This window comes from Stegodyphus dumicola, chromosome X2 (genome assembly GCF_044657685.1).
Source record: "Stegodyphus dumicola isolate Sdum_Otavi_A_Nest chromosome X2, ASM4465768v1".
Lineage (NCBI taxonomy): Eukaryota > Metazoa > Arthropoda > Arachnida > Araneae > Eresidae > Stegodyphus > Stegodyphus dumicola.
Window position 1 is genome coordinate 190188604 of NC_140781.1, and position 22206 is coordinate 190210809.

General features: G+C 33.0%; 1 protein-coding gene across 2 annotated transcripts in view; it reads left to right on the plus strand.

Moving 5' to 3' along the window:
- Nucleotides 1-22206, plus strand: part of dsd (attractin-like protein dsd) — a 185058-nt gene that overhangs the window by 130383 nt on the left and 32469 nt on the right. For both annotated transcript variants that reach the window (XM_085809220.1, XM_085809219.1), the window contains exon 18: nt 11799-11958. In XM_085809220.1, coding sequence (XP_085665346.1) covers nt 11799-11958 — 160 coding nt within the window. The remainder of the gene's footprint in view (nt 1-11798; nt 11959-22206) is intronic.

The following is a 22206-nucleotide window of genomic DNA, read 5'->3' on the forward strand; positions in this document are numbered from 1 at the left end:
GCTAGAGTCTGGTATAAGTAAATATACTAGATCACCATTTTTAAATTCTTTCAAACTTTTGCGACGGTTAAAATAATATGCATAAGCTTCTTGTTTTTCCGCGGCAGAAGCGAGCTCAGATGCTTTCTCTAAATTTATCTTTAATTCTTGTAGATAATCAACTGCTGAATTACTCAGATTAAGAGGTAATGGTATTTCACCGGACCATGATGAATTTAACACAGCTAAGGGACCTCTAGCTTCACGACCGTACATAAGCATAAATGGAGATACACCGGTAGTGCAATTTGGAACTTCACGATACGCAAAAAGTAAATAAGGTATGTGCTTGTCCCAATTAACAGGATCTGTGCGAATTACATGATGTAACATTTGTTTAAATACCCGATTCCATTTTTCCACTGAGCCGTTTGATGCTGGGTAACCAGGTGTCGAAAAACGAGGATGAGTTCCTAACCTATTTTCGAATTCTTGAGTTAATTGTGAGGTAAAATTAGTGCCTTGATCGCTACAAATTATTTCTGGAATACCGGTTCTCATAAAAATATCTAAAAGAGCCTCACAAGTAGCTTTAGCAGAAAGACTTTTTAAAGGTATGACTTCTGGCCATTTTGAATGATTATCTATCAAACACAAACAATATTTATGTTTCCTTCCTGAAGGAGGTGAAATTTCACCAATAATATCTATATTTACTGTATGAAAGGGATATGGCGCGCGAACAATAGGAGTAATCGGAATTTTATCCGATTGTCTTTCCGGACTTTTTAATTGACATCTCTCGCATGTTCTACAATAATTTTCTACATCTTTGGATATGTTCGGCCAATAAAATGAAAGCTTAATTCTTTCTTTAGTTTTCCTCATACCTAAATGACTTCCGAATATGGAATCATGAGCTAATTGAAGGACTTTATTTCGATAATTCTCGGGCAAAACTAACTGTTGTATGTTTTCCCCACAAATTTTTTCTTTATGAAATAATAATTCGTCCTGTAAAAGGAAATTATTCTTTCCTACTTCTGCATCCTTAAAAGAATTTATTAACGTTTGGCAGTTTCTCTGATCGACCTTAAATTTATTCGATTCCGAATAACTGTTTAGTCTTTCATCATTCTGATTCGCAACTGAGCTATAAAAAAGATTTACATTTGACAGTTCAACGGCGCCAACCTTAGGGTGTTTTTGTTTATGAGTTTCCGGTTTCGTCTGGGGGAAGACTGTTGATTCATTCTCGTCTTCAAATATGCGATCCCATACATCTGGTGTAATTAAACATTGGACATTTAGCTTATCTGTCAACGCGAAAAGAGCTTCTACACGCGAATATAGACAACTGTTTGGTTTTTTGTAATAAATGGGAATAGTTGCTAACGTTGCCTCTATGACGTCGCCAAATGCGGAACTTAAAATGATTTTACCCTTACTTTCTATTTTTAAATCAGGAATTAATGTAGTGTTCAAAATTGGTATTTCCGTACCTGAATCTTTTATAGCTTCTACTTGCTTCCCTGCAATGTAAATAGTAATCTTTTCCAAGGAATAAAAATTAAGTTTGCCGTCGGAACACTCGGGTTTTTGTAAATGTTTAGAATTTACATTTGTAACAACCGCATTGTCCTTCGACTTACTTGAAGTGTTAACTTTCGGTTTGACCGGGAAATTATCGTTCTGTTTATTGGACCTCTCAAATTTATTTCGCCTGTTCGGGCAATTCTTAGCCAAATGTAAACTGCTACTACACCCATAACATTCTCGCGGTTTAAACGAATGTTTCTGTTCATTTACCACTAAATCTTTTCTTAGCGCTGGTGGAATATATTTAGAGTTTTTGTTGTATAAATCACGATAATTAGCGCGTTTTTCACCTCTTATGTCATCAAAAGATTTACCTTTCGCGATGAAATAAGTGTCGCATTCCTTCGCTAGTTCTTCTGGACGTAGCCAACTTTCACCTTGTCGAACTGCAACATGGCACGCTAAATCACTATCCAATGTTTGAAAAAGTTTGTCAGAAATTATTAAGTTAATTAAAGACTCAAAATCATTGACGTTTCTACTTTTACAATAATGGATCCAACATGATCTTAAACGAGAGGCGAACTGCAAATGAGTTTCCCCCGTCAACTTTTGAGCTTGGCGAAAATTTTCTAAACATATAATTGGCGATGGTTCATATTCCTTAAGAATTAAAGATTTAATTTTTTCATAATCTTTCAAATCATCATCTTTAATATATACTATAATATTAGAAGATTTATCACCTATCAGTTTAAGTAAAATTTCAGACTTAAACTCATTTGGTACGTTCTTATGCTTAAAAGCCCTTTCTATGGAATCAAAAAATAAGTTCCATGCTTCACCCTTTTTAGGTACAGAAATCGATAATGCCTGTACAGCTTTCAAAAGCTTATCTAATGAAAGTGTATTTTCTACGTTATTACTAGATTCGTTGCTACTTTCGATTTGCATTAAACGCAATTTCACAATTTCTTCTGACTTTTTCCTTTCCTCAACCGTAGTATTAAGAAATTCAATAACAAAATCTTTATCTTTCAAATATTCTTTAGAACTTAAAAGCTTATCCTTTAATTCTACAACTTTTAAACTAGAATCGGCTTCTTCACCTAGTTCCTTCAACACCGAAATCAAATCACTTTTAACTACTCCTTTAAACATATTTAGAAGAAATTTTTCTTAAAGTTACAACAAAAATTTCTCACCTTTTCTCCAAAATCCAATCGGCTTCGTTAGCTCTGGTTCTCGTAAGAGAGCGTGCTGTAATGACCTTGTGGATTAATAAGGCACCATGAGGAAAACGACACCAACATTTATTAAAAATGAACTTTCAAAGAATAATGAAAAAAAATTAACATTTAAAGAATAAAGGCAAACTCGGAGCACTACCTCGCTCCTACAACATAATTAACCTACAACCTGCCTCCTCTGAGGCTAACATGCCACTGGCCTCTCTCACTTGCTGGGCGCTGCCAGGCAGCTGATTGGCTCACCGCTGCCAGATACATGACACCATCCAACTTGTCATTATCGTTCCTAAAATTTTTCTGTTGACGTGCTCTACCATACCATTGGCTTGGGGCTGTTTGATAAAATTCAAAGTATGATGTATTCCGTTATCTGTACAATACTGCTTAAATTGGTGAGAAGTAAAACACGATCCTCTGTCACGTATTATTCCTTCCGGTAGTCCAAAATCATTAACAAAATTCTTCAAAAGACTGTAAAACATTTTTAGCACTAGTATTCTTAACTGCAAAAATTCTCACGAACCTAGACATGTTATCAATTGTCACTAATAGTTCTGGATTACCTCTCGAACTCTTTACGAAAGGACCCAAGTGATCCATGTGAATAATAGCAAACGGTCTTATACCAGGTTTTATGGGATGTAACAGTCCTTGTTGCTTGCCACCTGTCGCTTTATTCATAAGGCACTCAATACATGCTGATATGTGTCTTCGTATGTATCGTTTCATGTTTGGGAACCAATATAATTCTTTAATTTTGCTAACTGTTCTATCCACAGAAATGTGACCAAATAAATCATGGAATTTCACCACTACACTCTTCCTCATGCTTTTTGGAATCACATAGAGTAGTCTCTCCTTTCCATCCACTACGGTTTTCCAAAAGAGTCTATTCTTCTTAAACACGTAATTCATAATTATTTTTTTCTCCTCAGCAGGTCGTTCCTCTTGTTTCTTTTTGAAAATTTCGATAATTCTTTTCAGGTCATTGTCAGCATGTTGTATCATTAGTATTTGCTCTTCTTCGGTTAGGGACTGGCAGACTTCAAAATTTTCAGCTATTCTTGTCATTGTATCATCAGCTTCTGATACAGGACCTCTGCTCAAAGCATCAATATGTGATAGTCTTTTTCCTGACCTATGCTTTATCTCAAAATCGTTTTCTTGAATCAAACTACACCAACGGGCTATTTGAGGATTTGTAGTCTTCTTCACATTCATATATATTAGAGCTTGACAGTCAGTAATAATTGTAAATCTTATGCCGATTAAGAACTGTCTTAACCTGTCCAACGTCCATACGATGGCCATTAACTCCAATTTGCTGGAATGATATTTTATCTCTGCTTCTGTTGTTTTCTTACTGACACAATAAACAAGATGCCATTTTCGAACTTCATCACGTTGCATTAGCATTCCACTCAAACCTTCTGCACTTGCATCACAATGGACTTCAGTATCTGCATGCGGTTGATAGTGAGCTAATATGGGCTTATCAGTCAGTTGTTTCTTCAATAGTTCGAACGACTTCTTTTGTTCTTGCTTCCACTCGAAGTCTCGATTCTTCTTTGTCAATCTGGTCAATGGTTCGCTCTTTAACGCATACTTCGGCACAAATCGTCTGAAAAATCCAGTCAGGCCCAAAAATCTTCGCACTTCGTGCACATTCTTTGGTTCCGGAAATTCTGTTATGGCTTTTATTTTTCTAGCTCCCAGTCTAATACCGTTTATAATAAAACCCAAGAAATCCACTTCTCTTTTCCCAAATTCACATTTAGATAATTTCAAGGTTAAATTTGCTTTTCATAGCCATTCTAATACCTCTTTAAATTTGAAAATCATCTCCCCAAGATTTTGCAGGAATAAGTATATCATCCATATAACACAACACCTTAGTATTCAACAAGGAGCCTAGGACATATGACATAAGGCGCTGAAATTTAGGAGCATTTACTAACCCAAATGTCATCCTTTCGAACTGTCCTGTTTCATCTGGAGTAATGAATGCCATCTTCAATTTAGCTTCTTCTCTTAAGGGTGTTTGCAAATAGCCATGGGCTAAATCCAGAGTAGTGAAAATTTTACATCCTCCTAAACATTCTAAAAGATCATCTATTCGTGGCAAAGGGAACTTATCCTTTATCGTCTGAGTATTAAGTCTGCGGTAATCAATTACTAGTCTGTATTCCCTTGTTTTTTTCTTTACTAATAACACTGGACTAGCGTAAGGCGATCTAGTTTCGGAAACTATCCCATTATCTTTCCATTCCTTAACAATTTCTTTTATTGCATTACGTTCAGCTGCATTCGTTTTGTATGGGCGAGAAGACACAGGCCTACTCCCGTCAATTTCTTTGATGTCCATTTTTATTAAGTTCGTGCAACCTAATTCACTTAAATTAAGAGCAAAGCAATCCCTAAATTCATTTACTAATTTTAAGATATCAGTTCTTTCACTATATGTAGTTACCTCATCAAATTTTATATCATCTATCTTTATTTGGTGAATATTTTGAGAAATGGAAAATACATGGTTTTGTTCTTCATCTTTGTTTATATTGGGCTTGTCTATTTCCTTTAATTCCCAATCTTCTGTTATATCTATTACCCTGCTGATACAGTGATTTTCTTTTAATCTGATGTTATTGTGTCCTATGTTCATAACTGGGACTGTTACCCTACCATTTGTAACCTCCATTACTGAATCCGGACTTCCATGCTTGCTTTGAAATAAAATCAGTCCATTATTTATATCTGGGGCTACAGAATGCACAAAGTTTATCGTGTTACTTTTTATTTCTATTGGTTTCTCAGAATATAACTTAATGTGTTTACGCTTCGTTTCGTTTATCAATTGCATGAATGGAATTTTATTAGCATACCATATATTAAACGAATCCCCTATTTTCCCATAAGCCAACATCTGATCTTTCAAAATATCTCTCTCAATAATTAGGTCATACGGCTGTACTTCATCATTTACGATAAACAAATTCGCAGTTGTTTGGATTTCGCCGATTCGAAGTGAAACATGAACTTTTCCCAAGGTCGGTGTGGATGCGTGATTTACGCTCCCGATTCCAAACAATTTTTTTGTTTCTGGTTGCACTGGTAATCATAATTTTGAAAAGACCGTAAATCTTAATAGACTGACAGCGCTTCCAGTATCAATCAAACATTCGATAGGTTTACTTTCGTTAATTATTGCTTTCTTCAAATACTTTGAAACGTCAGATAATCCATCATGATTCGTCGCGACACTATTTTGATCTTTCATTTTGTCATTCTTCATTTCTTCGTGACTCTCTGTCTCACTCGGAAGACATTTGGCGTCACAACTTAAGCTAGAATGTTTACGCTTACATGTCGTGCAGTGCTCTTTTGATTTACATAAGCGGACCACGTGAAATTTCTGGAAACATAGAAAACATCTCGCGTTCTGTTTTAAACTTTCTAATTTCTGTTCGCGTTCCTTATCACAATTTTCAGAACTGTGCTCAGAATTATTGCAAAAAATGCAAATTTTCTGAAATGTGCTCAGTGCGGTTGCGTTAGGAATTGAATCTTGCTGCTTCCCTTTAAACTTCTGAAATCTATTCCCCTTTTCCGAAAATTTAGTAACTGACAGTTTATAGTCTACGCTTTTAAGTGATTCATTATTTTCCCTTGTTTGATGAAACAAAAATGTTCGTTCTCGCGTTTCTGTTTCTCTTCTAAGAAATTTTAATAATTCTGTTACATTCCAAGAATCGTCTATTTTATGCTATCTATAAAAATCTAGCACAATGGAATCTGGAATAAGTTTGGTTAGTAGTGGAAACAACAAACTTCCATACGAATTCAGTTCGACACCAAGAGTTTGTAAACCCCGTACTTGGATTTCTATCGTATCGTATAACTCCCTTAACTGTTTCAAATACGAAGCTGATTTTACTGCACTTAAATTTAACAAATGGTTAATATGAGATCTTACAATAATTTCTTTTTTCCCGTATCTTTCTTTAAGCAATTCAACTGCTAAATCATAATTATTTTCCGATACCAATAGTCCTTGAATACTAATTAAGGCTGGTCCTTTCAAGAAAGCTTTAAGATAATTATATTTATCTACTTTAGATAAGCATTCGTTACTGTGAATTGCATTATCGAACTGTGACCAAAATTCCTGAAACTTCTCTAAATTACCCTCAAACGGTTCTACATGAAGTTTTTTCAAATTTATTCTGGGTTTGTCTGGTTCACTATTCGAAATAAGTGAAGAATTATTCTTCAACAAAAAATCTCCCTTATTTCTATCTGAATTCTGAAGATAATTCTTAACTTTCGATTTCGCATAGATGATACGTTCTCTGTATTCCTGATTATTCTCGACTTCTGTTTCTAGATCAGATACTTCAGGAATTAAATTCTCAATTTCTAGATCTAACTTAAATATCTGATCTGCTTTTCTTGTAAATTCATATCACATTCTTCTAATGATTTTGTATCTACAATATCCTGTTCTAATAATTCACATATTCTGTAATTACTTGTGTTGTTAACCTTCTTAACGTTTTACGTTTTGTTTTTGTTTTATCTAAAGCTTTCTGTGTATTCTCATCCATAATATTACCTAATAATATAATTCTATACTTCTAAATTCTGTTAGAATTATTCTACAGTTCGCATGCATTCAAATCTTTAAAAACGAAACTTACCCCTTCTTCGATGTTCTTGGTACATGAGTCATTCAATGCCTGCTTGCATCAATCCATCCCACTTCTGAAATGTTAGCTTTAATCTCTGTTATCAATCTCGGGACAGCTAGGGGTAAGTCGGGCTTTCACTTTTCATTCAATTGGGATAACTCTTTCATTTTATAAATGCTTTATTGTTACAACACTTATATACATATATACATATCATTACAGAACATTCTTAACATTAATCCTTTTATCTCGCTTCCCGATTCTCGATTGATATCGTGCGCCCCCCTATCGGCGGCTTTTCTACAATGCCATCTATTGGCTGATAACACATCTTACTTCGGAATGTTACAGAAGCATTTTATGTACACAGCCTATCTCTTGGCATAAAATCGTAAATATTCTCGAATTTAAAACATGGCTTTTAATAAAATTAACAAATTTCACAACTTACTTCAAAACAATTTTCGGGTTTTCTGGGATTGTTTTGGCTACTAAAACTTTCCGAAGAACAGCGCAGTGAGTAAATTTAGTTTCAGGAGCGATTTTTCTTTATTTGAGAAGTAACACCGGATTGTTTTCCTGTTAAAGCCTAAGCTCTGTCACTGCATATGGTAAATACATTTATTCCAAAGAATGTCATTCTCAGACATAAAATTTTCAGTTACTTTGAAAATTTCTTTTGCCGTTGCCTATCAATGAAGAGATTCACAAAGTAAATACTCTTGGGCAATTCGTTAATTTTCAAAACATGTGTAAACTAATAATCGAACAAAATATGTTTTATATCAGTAATTTCATCCGATTGTAATGCAGAATACTCAGTATGTTTTATTTTTTGAATAAATGTCTCTTTAATGGAATTTGCCATTTCATGAATTCATCAACTTAATGTATCGTTTAATAATGGAATACGGTCAAAAGTCGTTAATCCGGACTCGTCGGGACTTCGGCGATTCCAGATTATCGATTTTTCTGGATTATAGATCATCAATTTAAATCTGGTAAAATGGCTTGCAGAAATTATAAAATTAAAAATATGAAACCGTAATTTACGAAATAAAGAACAATTATGATCTAAAGGGTATCAAAATTTACAAAAAAAAAAGCTTAATATTTATTTGTTTACTGTATTAAACATTTATTTCAGTGTAAGTTGTTTAAGTTGCTTCGTTTCTTATGTGATAATACATTCTCTTTAATTCTATAAACAGACATAATTTCTTGTTCAGTTACAAAGTTCCGCTGTTCAAGTCCTATAATTGCTGTGTCGAGAATACCGACTAATTTGTTAATTGAAATTTTTTCATTTTCAATAACCTCTGTCACTTTCTTCGCTATCGGAAGCGAATTATAATGACGAGGCATTTGATTTAAATCATATCAAAGAGGGAGTACATCGAGATGAAATACTACATTGAGTAAGCAATTATAAGCCAAATAAAATAAAAACATCTGCCCTTAAGATAAGGATAGTGCTGACAGATCAACTTCCAATTCATTGCACGCCGCCGCGGCGTTAAAGATAAACAAAGTTTAGATAAACAAACGTTAAAGTTTAGATAAACAAAGGATATGCCTTTATCCAATTTTTGCAGCAATTCCACTTTTTGTTTAATGGACTAAAGATACTTTCGTATATGTAAAGGATATACAAACTTTCGCTTTGTATATCCTTTACATATTAGTAAATATATATCGGAAATTCTATTTGACATAATCGAAAGTTCAAGCTTACTTTTATAAAATTGCTCTAAAAGTCTGCAAAAAATAATAATCCGGATCCAATTCGAAGATTAAGGAGCAACGCAATCTGCAACATTAACTGAAATAGATAATTAGATAATTTTAGCTTAGCTTATCCCGTCCGTTTTACATTAAACGCACATTCATAAACGTATTTTGCGCACGCGCACACGCAAATTCGCAGCGGTAAAGGTTTTACGCGCATGTAAACCTTTTGCGCATGTAAACCGTAAAACCTTTTGCGCAGAAAGTTTGTAGCTTTGAGGTCCGGATTATAGATCATTCCGTATTATAGGTGTTCGAATTAACGACTTTTGACTGTATTATTAAGCTCATTATCTGGTTTTTCATTGAATAATTTTAAAATGATATCTTTAGCTACTGGTAATATAAGGTTTTCTCCTATAGTTTGAGCTTGGCCAGTCTTGGCAACTCTTAGGCTTATACTTATTATAACTCTTAGGCTTACTTATTATATAACTAGCTTCCAAAGCTTTTTCACTTGAAGCAAAATAACTTTTCAATCCTTGTTTGTTATTTTTGAACTCCAATAATTTCCTCTTAAATATGCTTCAGATTTATCCTTTAAATTGGCACCCTTAGATTCAAGATGTCTCTTCAGTAACGATGATTTCATACTTTGATTGTGTAATAGTTCACCACAAACAACACATTGAGGTGAGAGTCCGTTTCATCTCCATTCCAAGTAAATAAATTTAATTATATTTTCTATAAACAATTTTTCTTTTATTCAAATTTTCTTAGCACTAATAAATTGTCCTAGATCCATCACCTGTGAATCATCACTTTTCTGTTTAATAAATCATAGCTATTTTTCTATTCTTGTTTCATTATTTTTTTCACAAATGTTTTAATGCACAATACATTGCGATTTCTTTAAAAACAAATGACGATATTCTCAAATCGCTTAGAAAAGGAAGGAGTACCAAGTAACAAGACAAAATACCTGCTTTTAAAGACAGCAATTTGATGTAAAAAAATGATTCTAATTGAAAATAGAGCAATATGAGCCTGGAATTGGGAGCAATATAAGGTGTAGATATGCTAATAAGTCGATCAACTGTTGAATTGATGAGATACTGTTAACTTTCATAAGAACTTATTTTTATTTCCTATTAATTACAACATCCATTTCTAATCCCCTTTTTAAAAACATCATATATGACAAATTTTGTTGTGTCTATGGGTAAAAGAATATTTGTGAAAATAGAAACTAATTATTTCGCTAAAGTGTATGAGCAGCTATAAATGTTAAACAAAGCTCAGATCGCATAAATTTATGAGTGTTGGAGAAAAAATTTAAACAGGATGTTGGGGTATTTATTTTTTGAATTTAATAGTTAAAAATAGTTTGTTTCTTTGCATCCCACCTATTTTTCTCTTGCATATCACCGGTTTAGAATCACTGATATAAACTATTTGTTTTATTGTGGCATCTTGTACATAAGATTATGGGTTTTTAGTCTGTCATAGTGGGTTGTTTCATTTGTATTTTCATGGTGGCTCATTATTCACTTAAGCAGTAAAGCTCATAAGCTGTAAATCAGTTTAATTTTCTGTCACTTTAAGAATTTTCTTGTGACTCCAACTGCAAGATTTTTTCCCCTTCTTCCATAGATAAACAAGATGAAACAAACAAGATCTTGAGATAAACAAGAGTGATTGAAAAATCCTTGACACATTTAAAGAACTGTGATAGATGCTTCAAAATAATAGTAAAAACAAATTTGAAATACTCCTTTACTTCCTCCTGCCCCAATTTGACCTGCCTATTTGAGCAAACTTGCTATCACAAGCTCTTTTTGGATATGATAAAAAGTTTTAGTGGCCCATAGATTTCTCATTTGTATGCAGTATTGGTAACAAAGATGAAGCACCACTCCATAATTAATGCTTTAAAGTTGTATGCAAACAGAATTTAGTATTAAAGAAAAGTATTAACGAAACAATAGTAGCATGTAGTAATAACAAAACAGTAAGCTTTCCCATTCTGTAAACATTGCAGTTTATTACCATTGAGTACTAATTGAGTGAAAATAATGAACTCCAGGCAGTTAAACCATTTTGCAGTCAAATTTGGCATTATCTTTGAGAGAATTTCAACATTGATTAAAAATACTTGAGCAACAAAAGGATCACTTATTAAAAGTTGGTAATGATATAATAAAGATAATTTTGTAATTATTGTAATAGTATTTGCAAATTGTTTCCAGAATTTATATATCTAGTGATTAATTTTAACTGTATCTTGTATATTTTAACATGCATTAACTGTTGCTGCTAATTATAATTTTTCATTCAACTGGAGAAGGAAACTTTGGTGTTGTAGCATATCTCATACACTTGCAGATTTCTGTATTTATAAATTATTTGAACAATTGCCAAGACAGGTGATTTAAGTAAGGTAAGCGGAGAGAAATTACAATAATGCTGAACTTCAGATTTTACTTGTCTTTTAGATTTAAAAGTATTAATCATTATTAAAAACGATCTTTGATTAAACAAATACTCATCATTTAGACATAGATTGTTTTATTTTCAATTGAAAATTCAGTTGTTAATGGTTATCTTTACTTAGGCACCCATTGTCAGCAGTGTATGGCTGGATACCATGGAGACCCAGTTAATGGAGGAAACTGTACACCATGCTTTTGTAACAACCATGGTGATCTCTGTCATCGAGAAACTGGACGTTGTTACTGCACTACTAAAGGTATTAATGGGCCACACTGTAACAGGTAAGTGTGAAGTGTAAATGAATGAACTTGCAACATTTCTTAATTGTTTTAAATGTTCATCTTCATATTTGCAAGTGAATTTTTTTGTATGAAAACATTAAGCTATAAAAATGTCCCAAGCTTACCATTCAGGTTTCGACATATATTCTATGTAATATTGTAAATACAAGAATAATAGTAGCTGCTGCATCTGTATTTAGTCATTTGCTATGGTTATTTCGATTTTTTAAGGAAATTTAATAAGAATTATAAAATATTTCAGATAAATTTCCCTTGAGTAAAGAACTAAATTTTGAGTAGCAAATGTCTAAGAATGCTTATTTTAGGAAAACTATGTCTTTTATAAACACTACCCCCAAAATTTGATTAACTATAAATCCTGAATAAAAAAAGTTCATGCATTTTGCAATGTGTCATTTAGAGAGCACAAATACTTTGTTAGTTGAGGCATTATTCGTTGAAATAACAGGCCTGCTTTTTGCACATCTCATACTGAAATGTTTCAGAAATGATGGATTTTTAAAAATTTTTACAATTACCACATATTTTTCTGTTTTCTACGAAGCCATTTTCTAAATAAGATTTCATAAACATTATAGCATCATCTTAGCATAATTTTTCCATCTTTGCTAATATTTGTGCATTAGTAATGTAGAACTCCAGGTGTCTACACCTAGCAGGTTATAGAAGCACTTAGCAGTTGTAGAAGATGTGAAAGATCAACAGACCCTCTGGGTTACACTACCACATCATCCCATTGTGAAGGAAGATAGTACTATCAGAACAAGACTGATTTTTGAAACTTTTCCAAACTGAGAAGGTCACCGTGTCTCAATAACTCCTTAGAGAAGGGAGAAAAATCTTTCAGGTTAATAATTCCAAACATTATAATTAGTTTCTGTACAAAAGAATTAGGTGTTACTGCAAGTAAACGAAAGGCTTTTCTCCTGCCTTGCCTATCATCTGAGATTTTTTACATTTCTTTTATAGCTTGAAAACAGTGTTAAGTTCAAACGGTACTAACATAGTCAAGTTTGGAGTGTCTTTTAAGTCTTTTCTATTTGGGTTCTGTGATATAACTTCATCTGCAAGTTGTTATAGAAGGCATATTCACTCTGGAAAGAAGTCATACAAAAGCCAAACAGAAGTTTCGTTTCTCTGTTGACAGTTTATTTCCAACATCATATATCTTGTATAACAGCCTACAGATGATGCTGTACCACTGAACTTAGAAAGGAAAGGACTTTAAGACATTACTAACACAGCTCGACAATGTTAGTACCATTTCAGCTCACTATTGGTGATAAGGCACTTATCTGTAAGAAAGCCTTTGGTATATCTGTTATAACACCTATTTTCTTTGTATGGAAATGAATTAAAATTTTTGCAATTAACTAGATAAGATTCTCTTCCTTCACTAAACAGTCATTGAAGCTTGGTGACCATTTAAGTTTGGCAGAAGCATCGAAGACTGGTCTTTTTCTAGTAGTACTATTTTCTTCATAATGGGACAATGTGGTAAGTAGTGTACTACAAGGGTACGTTAATATGTCACATCTTCTATAACTTGCCCTTTCAGCCAATCAGGGAAAAAAAAAATCACATTTTTTATATGATTGGGAGAGACGTTGTGCAGTAATACTTAATCTTTTTAGTGCTAATTGTAATTATCAGAAAGTGGAGGATGATTTTCTATCAAGGGTAAGTGCACAACATAACAATTATTTTCCACCAGTTGAGTCCTGAGGTTACAAATTTGTTATTGACTCTTTAACTGATAACAAGGAATGATAATAAACATGCTTTTTTGTCTTCTGAAGAATTCAGTATACACCCTGTCACTGCCCATCCAAGATGCATCTTAGTGGCAGTGAAAGTACAAGGTAACATTTTAAGACCACCAGTCATTAGCTCTCCAGCTGCATCAGTTCCAATTAAAATTTCAATCAGGCTCTGATCGGTATCAGCAATGTATTACTGTGTGATAGTTCTTTTGCACAAAGCTCCGGAACTATAGATGGAATCTTGCAGATAATTTCTTGGCTTAATACTTTGAAGTTCCATCCGTACTCGATGAATATAATGTAATTTATGGTGTCGGTGTAAACACATGTAATCAGAAGAAACATTTCATTTGTAAAATTTGCAAGCTTCTATTTGAAGATGATCGCAGATGAGAATCATTTACGTCTTCTCAGACAAATATATAATATTTCTCAAAACTTTAATAAAATCTTATTATTCAACAAGCAAGTCTCCATTATTTTTCTAGTATGCTTTCTCTATGGTACATCTAAAAAATTACTATAAAAAATTCTCTTGTTCTTGTTAAACATTAGTCACACAACTATTGTGGTCTAGAGGGCCATCTATTTATTACAGTGTTTCCCAACCTTTTTTTCCTCGCGAACCAAAAGAAAGGTACGGAAAAATTTGATGAAACCCTATGTAGTCGTTAATGATAGGTAAAAAAAAAAAAAAAAAAAAGCAATAAAATTTGATAGAATATATATTTTTCATATTGCAGAATAATTGATTATATTTATCGTGAAACATTTAAATAAAACATTAATAAGACTAAAATGATGGCTATAAAAGTTGAATACAAGATAAATTTAACAAACTGGTTCTTATGTTTTACATTTGGAAAAACTCTTAATGGGATATTTGTGGCTGTTTGATAGAACAAAGCAATTCAAAGTTAGGCTCAATATCTGACAATTTCAGTCTTAGATCAGGTTCTGCATTTAACCTGTTTCTGTATTTATCTTTCAGATAAGTATATGTTGAAAATCCTTTCTCGCATACATATGTTGTGCAAAATGGTAATAGAACTTCAATGGCTTTTTTTGACAGAACAGGATATTCATTTTTTATACTGAGCCAGAAGTCAATTAAAGATTGATCTTTAAAAATTGCTTCTAGAGAACTGTCACAAGATAACTCTATGAGTTTTTCTTTTTCCAGTATATTTAGAGAGGTTTCTGAACTTACATTTCCTTGAAATGGATTACATATCCAGTTGTTTGAGATGGATATATTGCATCTGTTGGGAAAATAGTCACCGAAAGTTAATCGAAGATAGTTCAGATGTTCACATATACTTCTTTTAATGTTTTCTAAAGTTTAATTAAATTTTCTGATAAAAAAGTTCTGACAGAATCAAAACATCCATACTCATTCATCTGCAGGCATTAAATCCAAAAATTGATCTTTTTCAACATAGCCTCAGTAGTACATATCATGTACACTGAAAATGGTGACACCCCTCGCCTTGTAAAGACATACTTAATTCATTCTGTTTACAAAAACTGTCAGCTAAATACGCAAGCTTTTGCAGCCAAAGAACATCGGATTTACAAGAAGACAATTGAAACGGATGATCAATAAAAAATGCTCGAATTTCAGACTTCAAGTCAAACAAATGCATCAAAACTTTATCACGGGAAAGCCATCTAACTTTTGTGTGAAGTAGTAAAGAAACGTGGAAACTTCTAAAATCCTCACAAAGCATACGGAATAGATGGCAATTTGTAGCACGTGATTTTATAAAGTTCACAATTTTCACAGCTTGTCTATGAATACAACAATCAGTCCATTGAATTTTCTCGTTGATCTTCTTCACCCGTGCCACAAAACCAGAAAATTTACCTGTCGTTGATTTTACACCATCTTTACACACACAATAAGACCAGCTTATTCCATTCTTTTCAAAATACCCATTGATCGTATCGAAAATCGCTTCTCCAGTTGTGTAGGTTTTCAAAGGTTTTGCAAGTAGTACATCTTCTTGAACAATATTCGTAAATAGATATCTAACATAGACAAGCAATACATTTGTTACATCCGTCGATTCGTCAAGTTGAATTGCAAAATAATTCAATTTTATTCTTTTTAGAAGTTCGTTCTCCACATAATTAGCCAAGTTATTAACTCTACGTTACACCATGTTGTTTGATAAGGGAACTAGCTCAATTTTCTTTGCTGCATTTTCCCCAAGCATACATTTGGCGTTATCTTTTGCACATGGTCCAATTAAATTTTCTGCTATTGTATGTGTTTGTCTAGATCTTGCAATTCTATAGCTTACTCGAAATGATGCTTCAAGGGCCATTTTACTATCTTCGTTTGAAGTCAAGAAAGAAGAAAGGCTACACTTTTTTTATATTTTCTTTTGAAATATTCAAGAGGTTTATCTTTGTGTGTCGAATGTTGTGTTTCAATGTGTCTAGGAAGAAGTGAGGGTTTTAAACTGCTGTTGACAAGAACTTCGTTACATATAACACAAAGCGGTTTAGGTTCTGACTCATCCCCAGTAAAATGAAAAACCAATTGTAGATAGTCGTTGTCATATTTTCGCTTTTTCCTTTTTCTATCATCAATCATTTCCTTTGTTTTTGGTCTGGTGAAACGGTACCTCACTACAGCTTTCAGTACTATCATCTTGATTATCATGTCTCATTTCTAAATGACCCATTTTTAACCATTGATCCATAATAAAAATAAGCTATAATAATAATTAAATTAATAATTATTAAATCATTTACATGAGAACTTGACAGTCACAGTATCACTATCACTTAAGCTGTACTAGTGCTAAGCCTATGTATGAACGTTGAAAGACAGACAAACAGACAGACAAAATAGACAGTTAATGCAACGCTACTCTCCCAGTTCCCGGTTGTGAACAAGTATCTAATACTAAAATCTGTAGTAAACAGCCTTAATTTGATATTTATTTCCAATTGTAAAAAAAAAAAAAGTACATAGAAGGAAAAACTGCTGCAATGATTTTAAATATAAAGCAGAACATGATTCTAATCACATTGTTAAAATGTTTTAAATATAAATAAATGTTTGTAATAGAAAGAGAATAGTATCTGATTACTTGAATAAGAGGAATAAATTATAATGTATAAAATTGTTGCTATAATTTGATATTGATGAAGTAATTTTGAAAAACAAATAAGGAAAAAAAATGAAAATATTGAAATTTATTATAGATTTTTTAACAAACAGGTAGCGAACAATCTGTTTTACAGTGGGTGTGATCTTTTTTTTTTTTTTTTTTTTTTTTTTTCTTTTGGTTTTAACCGCTTCCCTTACATTTTTTTGAAAAAAATTGTAAAAAATCATCACATTTTTTTATTTTATTATTAAATACAACAAAACGAAGCGAATCAAAATATGTAGGTTTTAAGTTGAATTTTTAATTTTTTGAAGGTGTAAAAGCATTTATTTTTAATATTAGTTTACTATCCCGAGTTATCTCGGGCAAACAAAAAAAGTTAAATATTAATCTTTGTATGATAGTTTTTGAAACAAGGGACAGCACAGAGTGATTCCTGACGTTCTACACTGGTATCTGGTCTCTTTTTTTACTGGCTTACCGCTGGAATCTCTTTCACGGGAGCACAGAGTGCACTGTCTCGTTGGATTTGATTTTTTCCCCCGCCTCTTCATAATCACTATCTGAAAAATCATCGCTTTCGCTATCTTCCATCATCGCCATTATTTTATTTTTTTCCAATGCATGGATCCTTTATACATTACTAATCCACAAGCCAACGTATACTATACAATAGGGAAACACGTGATCAGTCCCTCCAAAAAAACCGCGCAACCAACAAAATTTGGCAAACTGCCAATCAAAGCTGAATATTTCATTTCCTCCAGACCAAGTAAAACCGTGATAAAAGAAATCGTACTAACAAATTCTGCTTCGCCGAGTTTTCTCGGGATAATAATTAACTGCAATATATATGAACTCGAGATAACTCGGGATAATCAGGCAAGCGGTTAATGGCGTTTTAAAAAAATCCGCCATTACAATATTATTTTCGCGAACCCCCTCTGCAAACACTGCGAACCCCAAGGGGTTCGCGAACCACTGGTTGGGAATCACTGATTTATTAGATCGTTCTAGATATCGATGTCATTATTTTGTATTTCATAAACAAAGTACACTGGAAAAAAAGGTAGGGACAGTTCTATATTTCCCGTTCTACTGGGCTTATTGACAAAATTTCATGTCTCGAAAGCGTGACTGACTTAGGACATATATATTAGATTTATATATAGCATTGATGTAATATATGTATTTGAACACAAAATTGGACTCTTTCTGAAATGGCATGGCAATTTTTTTTTTTTTTTTACAAATTTCGATTCTACATCTCAAATTATGCCTAAGTCAGGGTTGCCACGCTACCTGGAAAACCGGGAGAACCGGGAAAAGTCAGGGAATTCGAAAATTGACCAAAAAATTCAGGGAAAAGTCAGGGAATTTAAGTATTTTTGTCAAAATCCGGAAAAGTCAGGGAAGTTCATACAATGATCCCGCCAAAAAAAGCGATTTTTGCGCCGACGTCGGAAGAGATAACTTTTTGGCGAATTGCCTATCACGTGAGTGTCTGCTGGCATAGAGCCAATTTTCGCATCTCCAATTTGATTGCCTTTCAGAAAGGCAAAGCAAGTTTCCCGCAACTTTTGGTTTCCAGTATTCTCGAGAATCGCATGTGCAGTGCATGAACTAAAGAAAGTACCTGTTCTCGTATAAAACAAAATGGGTTTAATCTTAGTATACAGTACCATGGAGGTTAGAATCAAAGAATATGTATTGTAAACAAGGAAAACCTCTCTGCAACAGACGTGGTTCCGTTCCATCATAGAGGAAAACAGCTGTGCATGCGTGATATATCTGCCGCCAAAGCTGGAAACCGGTGTCGAAGTTCGAAGGTCACGTTATCAAGAGTTCATTAAATGAATATCCTTTAAAATTTCTTTAACCACTTGCGCTAAAAAGACGTGCCTTTTGTCTCAAACTGCGAGCGACGTGAACACCACGTCGATAAGCATTTATCGCAAAAATGAAAATAACATGGTGCACACGTCGCCTAACAACGAGACTGTTTATTTCTCGAGTTACAGCTCTGGATTGCACTCGCAGATGCGGAGCGGCGTAAATGAGACACTTTACCACTTGCTATATTGTAGCGCACGGCACCGCAACCGTGAAGTTTAGTCTTAGCGCAAGTAGTTAAACTCCAAATTAAAAGAAAATATTTTTTGGCGCAAGTAAATTAATTCATAGGTTAGTAATTTTCAGGGGGGGGGAACTACGAAAATCCGTTTTTAAAATTATTGCGAAAAATCCAAGAAGAAACGTCCTTTGATAAAACGTTTCTTCTTGGATTTTTCGCAATAATTTAAAACGGATTTTCGCAGCTTCCTTTTTGTCAAAGAACGTTTCTTCTTAACACGTTTCTCAATTTCCGGTACACATCGCGGAGAGGGAAATTCTGGCCGCCAGGTTCCGTCGCCAAATCCCTTGGCAAATTTTCCCTCCGCATTCTAGCGGCGTAATAGCATTTTACTTGTATGGAAAATTTTCTTCTTTACATAGACCAAAGAATTAGAGATTTTTTGCATAGACGTTTTTTGGTTAAAATAATCTCCATGTATGGATTTGGCGACATGATGATGCGCAGTAAACGGGTCAGTTTGGCCTTGGCGACAATTTTCAAAATCGTGCCAAAGCCTTACCGTATACTAGAATTTTACAGCAAAATCTTTTTAAACTTTTCTTTTTAATAAATACCTTGCCATTTTGCAGTAAAATAAAAAATAGTAATCTGTCATCTAGGCTAACCATGTAATATAACTATATTCGCTAAAATATCGTTGATTATTCTAATTCAATTTTTAAGTAATTATCTTTATTTTTATGTTATTCGTATAATTTAATGATGCTTCTTCCCTCTAAATTTATTAATTATTAGTAAATAATATTTCTAAATTTCAGGAAATTTTCTCTGGCATAATCTAATTCTAGCAGTATGATGACATACCATCACGAAATTTAATGCACATATTTTTTCTTATGTATGCTGCGAACTAAATATAAAATACCTCAATTTATTAAAATAGATTTCTTTCTTTCGTTTAGCTGCAGAATGTCTGCAAAAAAAGCCTTATTTTATTCCAGATTGGGAAGATTCTAATCTCAATCTTCAATGGAGAAAATAACAACTATTATAATTATATTTGTGTTTTCAAGTGTTAAGGTGCTTTTTAAGAACATACCTCACACAAATTAAATTTACCTAAAATCTAACCTAACTATTTAGCATTGCGTTGTGATTTATAAGGACCGGATTAGCCTCGTGTTGAACTGGTGATGATCATGAGTAATAATTAAATAAAACATACATTTGTTATCCAATGTATATATCTTAAATTTTATTAAGTTTCTTAAGTGGAAAAGTAAACAAAATTATCAAACAAAGTATACCAAGAATAATTAAGAATAAATGTCCTCTGGGATTTATTGAATAATTAAGTGAATTTGCTACATAATACAAGTAATACCATAATTTACCTCTTAGCGTAGCCAACGTACATTACGCGTATAGACTGGAATTTTCTTGAAACGCACCTGGAAAACCTGGAAAAGTCAGGGAATTTCATTCTCCTGTTTGAGTGGCAACCCTGCTAAGTATTAATTTTTGTAAAATATAGTGGGGAATTTATAGAGAAATTAAAAAACTTATCTTGGCATATTTTTTTAGTGTGCACCAAGAATAATTCACTTGGCGAACTTCTTAATTAATAACAACCTATTTTCCTTTCCTGTTTTCATTGTACAGTAACTTTCAAATAATTTTGACACAGTGCATAAAACACATTTTGCTTTATTATCCCTTATAAACAAATATGACAAATTTCAGAATGTGCCAATATATAAATTCATGTATATCTTAGGAAATTTTGAATGAAAAACTAATTTTTTGTTGGTATGCTAAGAAATACATCTACTTTATGATAATGGTAAAAATTTTACAGGTTGTAATTCAAAATGTTTCCGAAAAATTTATAAATATTATTTGAAAATGCAAATTTTAAAAATAAATCATAAGAAATGAGTGAATTTCATTTGTAATGAACCTAAATTTCGAAATGTGAAAGGAAGAATCAAAAAAGTTTAATAGAAAAAGATCTATTAATAAATATATACCAAATGGAATTAACATGGTGGAGCTAAAATTTTGAAAAACTACTTGGGCAATTTTTACAAAACTTGGCTATCTGGTATAATTTGAGTCGTAGGATCGAAATAGGGAAAAAAAATTGGCATGCCATTTCAGAAAAAGTCAGATTTTGTGTCAAAATACATATATTAGAACAATGCTATGTATAAATCTAATACATAGCCTAAAGGCCGTCTACACAAAGCGATTTTATCGGCCAACCTTCTGGTAGAGCAACAATTTTAAGGATCTACCCATGCACCAAAAATCGGTCATGTTCTCTGCCACGATTTCAGAACTGGTGTTCACTGCTCACTAGCGTACAATAAAATCAGAGTCTCTAACCAATAAGATTGCTTTGAGTGATCACATGTTTTTCTCAATATTTGGAATAATAACCATGGCTGTATTTCGTTAGAGCGAAACTCAAATTTTTCAACTAATTTCTATAGAGAAAATGTTGTGCTGTGGGACACGAGTCATGTAAATTTTAAAAATATAAAATTAAGGGATTCTCTTATGTTGGTAAGCTTTGTCTTCCCCATTCCTTTATATATACAGATATTTTCTATTCGGGATGAAAATTATTTTTACTCCCCCAAGAAAAAATCCAAAAACTATTAATGATACCATGCCATGTACTAGATGAAAATATTCAAACTACTTGAATCTATGGTCACACATTTTGAAAAATTCAGAAAGCAAAATCTTCAGTCGCGAAATTACAGGCAGTGCAGAGACTCATTGACTGCGTTGAAAATGGGAGTTAATCACGTGACGAAGTACATAGCTTTTCCGACAACTCATATGCGAGCAATCATAGCCTAGTGTTAAAGAGTAGATCAGGTTTATCTCCGGACATCGACATCATGGGCTTGATCCCCCATCTCAATTTTGGACTTTCTGCACCTTCAAGAACTTTTTAATTTCATTTTTCCATCACTAATTTTGAACTGTATGACTTAGAGTCCGTTTTTATTTTTTCGCTTACGAGTGTGGTGTTTATTGAATTTTAACACCATTCTTTTTATTTTTCGAATGGCCTTTGGCACGTGTTTTAGATCTGCTGGTGAAAATTTTAGTAGTTACGTACCAACTCAAAAGAAAGTCACAAACTCAGTTTTGTGTAAACAAATTACAGCTCAATTTAATACAATATTGCTAAATTTTGTTAGCTGATTAACTGATAGAGTCATATGATCATAGTTTTCAAATTGTA